The 9,821-nt window shown below is 46.3% G+C and overlaps 1 protein-coding gene across 1 annotated transcript; it reads left to right on the top strand.

Annotated features, from left to right (window-relative positions):
- Nucleotides 1–847: 847 nt before the first annotated feature.
- lrp12 (low density lipoprotein receptor-related protein 12) lies at nucleotides 848–9,588 on the top strand. The gene is made up of 11 exons (XM_085346776.1): nucleotides 848–1,377; nucleotides 3,360–3,416; nucleotides 3,516–3,651; nucleotides 3,784–3,986; nucleotides 4,077–4,324; nucleotides 4,983–5,132; nucleotides 5,211–5,432; nucleotides 5,520–5,786; nucleotides 6,340–6,542; nucleotides 6,622–6,754; nucleotides 6,956–9,588. Exons 1-11 carry the CDS (start codon nucleotides 1,323–1,325, stop codon nucleotides 7,883–7,885), a joined length of 2,604 nt encoding a protein of 867 aa, XP_085202902.1. The 5' UTR covers nucleotides 848–1,322; the 3' UTR covers nucleotides 7,886–9,588.
- The last annotated feature ends 233 nt before the right edge of the window (nucleotides 9,589–9,821 follow it).

The following is a 9,821-nucleotide window of genomic DNA, read 5'->3' as shown; positions in this document are numbered from 1 at the left end:
TGATTAACACCTCACGACCAGCTCCCGATCATCAATCGCTCGTGAAGGTGTCACCACAGGTGCTCACACTGCTCGCGCGCAAACACGTAAACGCCGTGAAAAAGACGGAGCAGCACGGCTGTGCAGCGTGTGATCTGGACACAAGCGATGGAGGCACAACTTGTAGAACTTTGAAAAGCTCATCCGAGCCTTTTCGATGTGGCCTCACAAAATTATCACGACCACAACAACCGTGAAAATAGTTGGATCTACATCGCTGCTAAATCACAGCTGCCTGATCATGTTTTTCATTAGCAATTTAGCAAAGTTGATGGTGGTGGTGTGTCTGTGTGAGTGAGAGACAGAGAGAGCGAGCGACAGATTTTCTGTTATAACCTTAATTTTATGGACGCACAGTGTGAGCACTCAGGTCGCATCAGAGCATCGGGCGGTATAGTGTGAGACCTGCATCGTGACCTACCAACTTCTAACCCCTGCGAGTCAATCGTGCATAGGGTTGCCAACCGTCCCTTAAAATACGGAATCGTCCCGTATTTAGAAACAAAAGTACACGTCCCGTATTGAGCTAATAAGGGACGCACTTTGTCCCGTAATACAGTGAGAATCACTATATATATATATATATATATATATATATATATATATATATATATATATATATATATATATATATATATATCTAGATAGATAGATAGATAGATAGATGCCAAAACATATGAAGGACGTTCGGCTCTTTGATTAATGAAGTGCTTTGGCATCTTCAGGAAACAGGAAGTTCACATAAACCAACAAATGACAAAAACGGCGGGGCCATGTTAGTGACGCCACTGTCAAAGGGGCGGGGATTCTCTCTGCGGTCTGTTGTTGTTGTTCGGCTCGACGGAAGCTAAAAGCTAACAGCTTCGCACGGAAATGCGCTCACACATACTATCAGATCGACACTACTGCTGCTGACTCGGTGCCGGTCCCGTGAGCTCGGATTGACCCGGTTCGGGCCCCCCGCTCCGGGTCGGATGACTCTGTCCCGTTAGCATGTTGAAGCTAACGGGCCGGTGTTCTTAGTGTCAGCCTGTTAGTCGGCAGCTAGCGGCCCTTTGTTTGCGAGCTAACCGAGGTTCTTCGCAGGATGCGGACCAACCTTGTTAACGTCCCGTTTAGCGGCTCGTGTCTGTGTTAATTGAATGCCGGGTTTATCGGTGAGATCCGTTATCCTCGGTAGCCGCTCGGTTCGGAGCCGAGGTCTGCTAACAGCTGACATGCAGCGCTCAGCTCTGTGACCTTGGACTCTTCACCATTATCTTCATCATAACATCAGGGTTAGCATGGCCCTCAGAACAGACTGCAGGCAGGGTGTGGTTTGCCTGCTCCTCCTCACAGGTAAGTGCAGACTGACCTGTTGTCAGGTGTGTACACTTATGTTTTGTTCTGATGACGCCGGGTCCTCTCTCTTTAAGACTTCCCCCCTTTCCTGAAAACCTACTTTGTCCTGAATAAAGTGCGTCTGGAAGACTGCAGAAGGGCAGAGCTGTACTACTGTAACCATACAAGGACAAAGTATTACAAGCTAGTGTTACTTAATTTAATGTTTAACATAGACATGTGGCAGGAAGTGATTGTGGGCACTTACCAGTCTAAGTTAATAGCCTTCCAGGATTAACTGTCACCCAGATTTTATATCCCAAAAACCTGGACCTGAATCTGTAATATTTCACAGTACAGCTCTTGCTATATCAGTGTGTGCTCAGGGCCCCACAGTGCGTTACTGCAGCATCCAATCTGCTCCAAATCCACCAGTAGAGAAAGCGGAAGTACAATGGAGAGGCAGATGTGGAAGGAGGAGACCATCTAGTAGTGACAGCTGCAAATGGCTCTTACAGATTTCTTTACATTCGGTCTGCTGTGATCTGTTGACAGGTGTCACTACAGCCATTACTCCTTTTTTCTGTGTAGTAACCATAGCAGTTGGAAGATATCAATCAGTTTCTATTAAAGCTTGAAGATGTTGAGCATGGTTCAGTAATAATAACAATCATGATAATGAAACGGTCTATGTAAGTGATCAGGGCTTCACAAGTATCTTAACAGGGACCATCTTCTCTTAACCACTTTGGGCTGGAGTCAGAATGACACGCAGGTACACCTGACTAGGTCCTGTCCACCACAGGGCTAGCACTTACCACCAATAAGAATCACCAGTTGACCGGCAAGCTCTTCTTTAGTCTGTAGGAGAACAGATACCACAGAAAGGACAGGAAGTCTGATCCTTTTTCCTTAACAGCTGTAACCCCTGCAACACCCGACCTCAGACTGCTTTATGACACAACTACACTAAAACTGGCAAAACAGCACCCGTGGTGGTCAAACTTGTAACATTTGATTATCAATTGTTGAAAATTAACAATGTTGAGCATTGGCCAGCTATTTGACCCTGCAAGATTGAGCAGTCTTTAAGATGCCAAATTTTCAAAATAGAATCCTCCCATGAAGTATCATCTGCTATCTTCCTTCAGCGTTTTGTCCATCCTGTTTAACTTTTTCTTTTTTACATGTAACTTTTAATAGGAACTTGCTGGATGTAGAACACTGTGTTAAGACCACAGACAGGATAAACAATGACTAAAGCTTGTGGATGTGAAAAGCAAACCTGCATTCTTTTTTTCTAATGATCACCAAGGCCAAGTACCTGTAGTTCTTTAGTCTGTGTGAAACCTGACCCCTGACCTCCGTAGACACGTTCCCGATTCGTTTAGGGGCTCAGTCATTTGTTTGAGTGATTTAAATATGAAGTCCTGATTACTAAGGATATACTAATGACTGATTGACAGGTCATTAGCCAATAATGGGGCAGTTTCACAGTAAGCTCCAGCTCTCACTCTGTTTTAAAAACAGCAAGATGGCTGCAGCAAAAACATTCAAAGCTTCATAATATGATTGTAAACTGACTGCAAAAGTCCTTATCTGATCTTCAAAGGGGATAATCTGAGTCCATGATCTAAACATATAAAAATAAGCTGCTCATGAATCAGGGTGATCACCTGGCATACTGTCTCCTTGCATGGTTTTCCAGCTGCACAGGAGCACAGAAGAGAGCACTACGCAGGGCTGTACAGGTTGCCTAGCAGATCGTCAGATATCCTCTCCTCCTCTTTTCTCAGGAAGATTAACAAATTCCTTCCAGGCCCATAACATTCTGGTCATGTACTGTTTCAACATCTACCTTCAGGCAGACGTTTCAGATCCATAAAGACAAAAACTAACAGAATAAGGAACAGCATTGTCCAGCGGTTCATCAGCTGTACGTCAGACTGTTATCAATATGACATCACTTCTAACCATGTGTTGTTGTGATTTTCCCCCAGGATGCATTGCTGTCTCTCAGAGGAATGAAAATGTCTATGTGTCAGGGATTTCTAATGGTGAGGTCACAGTCACATCTAGACATCAGGGCAGCACTAATGGCACACACACACCCACAAACACAGTGTCACACTAACAGTCCAACCCTGCCCCCCCAGCCTGCAGTGATGTGGCAGAGCTCCTACGGGCATCCAGCGGTATAATCACCAGCCCCGGATGGCCCTTCCAGTATCCAGCCCGACTGAACTGCAGCTGGAATATTAGGGCGCGACCTGGAGATGCCATCACCATCAGGTACTACACTTACTGTCTCCATAGTTACAGCTGCCACACCCACATCAGGGCACATAGTGAAAAGCAATAACCACATCCTCATTTTAACCCCATCTTTGCTCTCACAATGCCCTCCCTGTTCTGTCTTTGCAGCTTCCAGGACTTTGACCTACAGGGTTCCCATCGCTGCACCTCAGACTGGATGTCCATCAGCAGCTACAGGAACCTGGATGGACTCCGGGTTTGTGGCTCTTCCTTGCCACCACCCTACATCTCCTCTCAGGACCATTTGTGGATCCACTTCCACTCGGATGACAGCCTGACGGGAAAGGGCTTCAGACTGTCATACATCAGCGGTGAGGAAACACTGTGTGCTATTGGTGATGTAACTGGAGTAGAGGCTGATGCTCTGGATAGGAAACAAGTAAGATTTGCTGTGTGTGCAGGTAAGCCGCTGGCATCCAGCTGTGATGTGGACCAGTTCCACTGCTCAAATGGGAAGTGCATCCCAGACTGGTGGCGCTGTAACTCGATGGACGAATGCGGCGACAATTCAGATGAGGAGATGTGTGTGGACTCGCCGTTCTCCTTCCAGCCCTGCAGCCTGAACCAGTTCCCCTGCCTGTCTCGCTACACCCGCATCTACACCTGCCTGCCCCACAGCCTGCGCTGCGACGGTAGCATAGACTGCCAGGTAACACGCCACCTAGGTGACCCATTGCAACTGCTCAAATGGTTCCTTGTCCACTTGCCGCTGCTGCTTATGTGACTTACATTAATGTGTCAAACAATAACAGGCAGCCGGAGTACCGAACCGGTACGCCGAGCATTCGCCCAATGCATATCCTCGGGTGCACCACTCACAGCACATGTGGGCTAATCACCACAAAGAGTTCTGCTGACTCAGATCTAACAGATTTATAAGGGTCCGTTAAGTCACCCATAGTTTGTGGTACGCCTGTGCTGCTCTGCTATCGTGAGTGTAACTTCAGCTGATCTGTTGGAGTTTATGAAATGGTCTCTTTATGATGCAGACATCATGTCAGAGCTAAAGATGAGCAGAATGCGAGCTATGGCGTTAGGATTGTAAGCATGTTTAATATGAATATAGCTGTTTATATCTTACGAGGTATTAGTATTGTACTAATGCTGTGTTTACACAACATATTGCTACAAGTCGTTACATCTATGAGAAGGAGCACCTTATGTTGAAGATTTAACCCAGTGCTTTAGAGCTCAGGTGATCGGGACTCTGCCTGGTCTCCAAAGGACACAACAATCCACTTCAGGGGTTCCTTGGGCCGGACTGCTGACCATGTCCTCAACTTGGTGTGTCACAACGTCTCTTTCAGGACCTTGGCGATGAGATAGACTGTGATGTTCCCACCTGTGGCGAGTTGTTGAGGAACTTCTATGGTTCTTTCAGCTCTCCAAACTATCCTGATTTCTACCCTCCAGGAAGTAACTGCACCTGGCTGATTGACACTGGAGACCACCGAAAGGTAACCTCTGATCCCCGAGTGTGTTTGGGTAGCAAAGGACATCAACATTCCTGATGTTGTTCCTGTCTTCTCCTGCAGGTTATTCTAAGGTTCACAGATTTTAAACTTGATGGGACTGGCTATGGCGACTATGTCAAAGTCTATGACGGGCTGGAGGAGAACCCCCGTCGCCTCCTCAGGGTGCTGACTGCCTTTGACTCCAGAGCGCCGGTCGCTGTAGTTTCATCATCCGGTCAGCTCCGAGTTCACTTCTACGCTGACAAGATCAATGCGGCCAGAGGCTTCAACGTCACCTACCAGGTGTGTTTGATTTTTGAGGTGTTGTGCAGGTGGCCGTGTTCTGTTCTATTGTTCTTGATTAAGTAGTCTTTGTGGTCCTGTTTTTAGGTGGATGGGTTCTGCCTGCCCTGGGAGGTTCCATGCGGGGGGAACTGGGGCTGTTACACCGAGCAGCAGCGCTGCGATGGGTACTGGCACTGCCCCAACGGTCGGGATGAGCTAAACTGCTCCTCTTGTCAGGAGGATGAGTTCCCCTGCTCCAGAAATGGAGCCTGTTACCCTCGGTCGGACCGCTGCAACTACCAGAACCGCTGCCCCAATGGTTCTGATGAGAAGAACTGCTTCTTCTGTCAGCCAGGAAACTTCCACTGTAAGGTACGATGGTAAGACCAGACTGGTGTGTTCTGACTTTAGTCTTTAACGATTCAAATCAAATGAGAAGCAGTAGGGTGGTCCTGTGAATCATCACAGACATATGATCTCACTCACACAATAAACTGGAGGTGAACTTTGTTTAAAGCAGGTTCCATATTCAACTTTTTGTAGATGATTGTTGGGTTTTTCTCTGTATGCATTATTTTCGGGTCTACCTTATAATATAGAGAGCCTTGAGGCGACTGTTTTTGTGATTTGGCGCTGTATAAATAAAATTGAATAGATGTAGTTTACAAATGCCTTCCAAACGCCTGACATCACAGCTAAAACATTAGAAATGCTAACCAAATAACTCCAAACACATTTCGGTTTGAGGCCGATCGCATTAAGGCAGCATCAGGACAACTTTGTGGAGTCCAAGTCACATTTCCCACATTTGTCTTTCGGTGTGTGCCATTCTGTCTAATACAGAGAAAGGCATGTTTAACATCCAGTTACAGAAGACTAGAACACTTTAACCTCTGACTGATCCCTGTGTGTCTGATCCCTTCAGAATAATCGCTGTGTGTTTGAGTCGTGGGTTTGTGACGCACAGGATGACTGTGGGGATGGCAGCGACGAGGAGAGTTGTCCTGTTATTGTTCCCACACGAGTCATCACAGCTGCCGTCATTGGCAGCCTCATCTGTGGCCTCTTATTGGTCATTGCCCTTGGTTGCACATGCAAGCTGTACTCTCTGCGCATGTTTGAACGCAGGTAAGAATGTCAACAAATTTCTGTTCACCTCGTGCTTCTGAACTCATTGTGAGTCAAGGCTTGTGATTGGTTGTTCCAGGTCATTTGAGACCCAGCTGTCCAGAGTGGAGGCGGAGCTGCTGAGGAGGGAAGCCCCGCCCTCTTATGGTCAGCTGATTGCGCAGGGACTGATCCCACCTGTGGAGGATTTCCCAGTGTGCTCAGGGAGCCAGGTACAGTTCTTATCTCACATAGCAGGAAGCTCCTGATTAAAGTTTTTGCGCACACTCTCTCTGTACACTGAAGAATGATCATATGGTTAGGTCCAAGGTCAAATGGAGGTTAAATAGCACCTTATTAAAGGTGACTCTATGTGGTCCTCAGGGACTTCAGGTAGATCCAGTTTGAACTGGTTCTCTCGTCTCTATCCTCAGGCTTCTGTCCTGGAAAATCTTCGTCTGGCGGTCCGCTCTCAGCTTGGCTTCACATCCCTCAGGCTGCCTTCCTCTGGTCGTCGTAGCAACCTGTGGCGTCGCCTCTTTAATTTCTCACGGTCCCGGCGCTCAGGTTCTTTGGCTCTGGTCTCTGCAGACCTGGAGGACAGCGCTGGCACTGGCAGCACCGGAAGCTCCGGCTCAGACCTGTTGTCTCCAGACTCGGATGACACAGACACTGAGGGCGAGCGAGGGCGAGGCATCAGTGCAGTGGGTGGACCTGTTGCACCCCTCCCCCAGAAGACCCCGCCTCCCTCCGCTGTAGAGGCTGTGCTTTCGGTGACACCTTCTGTGACCCTGACATCTGGCCGAGACAATGACAGGCCTAGAGAGGCCCTGCCCCCATCCAGCCCTGTCACTATAGTAACCTCCAGTCCAGATCCCGAATGTCACAGTGACACCTCTGACCTCCCTGCCCCAGCTGCCTCTGCCCTGCAGCGCCTGGCCCAAAACCTGCACCGCTTAGCTAGAAATCTGACAAGAACAAGTCAGAACCAGCAGAGCCAGACCTGGACCAATCATAGCCCACTGCACCAGCTGGAGACAGGAAGAGGTGGGGTTGAAGTCACAGAGCGACGGGGGAGTGGAGAGGAAGACGAAGATGTGGAGCTCCTGATCCCCATCTCTGACTCAGACTCCTCTTCCTCGTCCTTGCTTGTCAGCGACATCCGACAACCTCTGCTCGAGTCATACCCCTCCTCCACCGTGAACCATGCCCCCCGCCATCACAATGGGAACAGTGGTCGAGGAGGGCGGGATGGCCCCTGTGAACACTGCGGAATGGTCCACACAGCTCAGATCCCTGATGCTTGCCTGGAAGCGACTGGCAAAACAGAGAGCAGTGATGATGAGCTGCTGCTGCTGTGCTAACAGGCTAACTGAAAGGCTAACGCTAGCCCTACTCCTTCAGTGTTCTAACTACACTAAGTGCAGCTGTAAGCCTGTTAGTTAGCATGTTAACAACATGCTAACTGACAGGATAGCACTGCACAATGCCACACAACTCACTCCTCAGACACTCAGAGGGGTGGGATTATTATATTATAGCACCCTAGCTGGATCAGTGATGTCAAAGGTAAACAAACTGAGTGATGTCACAAATTGAATTTTATTTGGTACGACTTTAAAAACAGTCCCTCTGTTTCCCGGTCTGTCTGTTAAGGTACTGCCCACCTCATGGTACGACTGAATTGTAGAGCTCCCAAGCAGGAGAGGGTCATTGACTGTTGGAGGCAGCCAAACGCTTCTTCTAAGGCCAGGCCACATATAGCCCTCCCCCAAAAAAGTTCAGTTGGCATTTCCTTTACTCTCATTGGTCCTTATTTCAGTCACTGACATCAGAGTTCAGGTTATTTCCTTTGGTACTGCACACAAACTGAGGAAGAGCTGAGTTCAACAGGTTCTCCTGTCGCCTGCAGTCACTTGAGAGTGGTGCCAAGTACGAAGGAATATTAGGGCCACATTAGGCAAAAACATATATATATATATATTATTGATTATTTAGATAATAAACTCGTAATTTTGAGAACAGTCAAAACGTGGAAGTCACATTTTCAATACAAACTGCCACGGCGTCTATACCCTCTACAAAATGCCTTGTGTAGCTGAGTTAGTGAAATGACTTCAGAATTGATTTTCATTATAGAAACTTGTTTCTCTTTTAGCTCATAAACAAAATGACACTGAAGAGATGGTGCCAGAAAGCTGCATCTGGTCAGAAGGAAAAAAATACACAAACTTGAAAGAGTGGGTCGGATTTGTGCAAAATGAAATGGCTGGCAATGGACAGATGCAAAGATACCAATGGTTGTATCACAAAACACAATAAGACGGATCATCTGTTTGTTTCACTAACTTATCTACACAAGCCATTTTATAGAGGATATGGGAGCCGTGGCAGTTTTTTGGCTTGAAATAACTGTAATCTCCACATTTTGACTATTTAAAATTTTAAATACTATTTCAAGTTTGAGCTTACATTTCAACTTTAATCTAAAAATGGACACTTTTTTTTAAATTAATGTGACCCTAACACTTCATCCTATTCAAGAGACGCTGGATGATTAGGTCAAATATTTGGTGTTTTGAGTAGGTGAATGTTCATTGGCTATTGACGGTAAAGCACAATGTGACATGTTCAACAGTTGAGTTTGATTTTAGAACCAGACCTAAATTATGTGACCCTCATGTCCAGGTCAAAGAAAAGGAAAGTCAAAGGTCAGTGTTTACAGCTCACATGGGACCTGAAGGGTTTGGTACAGCGGAGGATCAGAACTCGAGTCAGACTTACCTGAATTATAAAGGTTTTGTAGCCCCGCCCATCGTCACTACTCCTAGACTGAAGCCATTTCTGATGTTTGTTACAGTTTTTGGTACTCAGCTGACCTTGTGTGTGTGTGTGACTATGTATATTTATTATTATTATTATTATTATTCATGATGTGGTTATTATTGTTGTAGTTATTATTCTTGTTGTTGTGGTTTTGCTGTTTTCTGGCCTGCATGAATTTGGCCATTTCGTGTTTTTCTTTGTAGTTAAAAACTGATAAACTGCACTAAACATTAAAGGTTCACCTCCAGTGTCTCTTGTATTCTTTTTATTTTGCTCAGCTTTCCACATGAACGAACATAAAGGTAAAGGTGAAAAAAAAGTAGGTAATTCAGAGCAAGCAAGTGAACTTAGCTCCTGTCAAATGTGTCAAATATCAATTTTATTTATTTAGAAAAATTTTATTATTTCACTATTTTATGACTGCATGCTCAGTGCACGCTGTTTATTTGTAAGGTGACGTTAGAGCTGTGAAAC

This window comes from Diplotaxodon limnothrissa, linkage group LG22, assembly GCF_057381915.1.
Source record: "Diplotaxodon limnothrissa isolate DT_005_m linkage group LG22, D_limnothrissa_male_GT1.1, whole genome shotgun sequence".
NCBI lineage: Eukaryota > Metazoa > Chordata > Actinopteri > Cichliformes > Cichlidae > Diplotaxodon > Diplotaxodon limnothrissa.
Note: the sequence above shows the minus strand (reverse complement) of the source record. Positions and strands in the feature narration are given on the sequence as shown.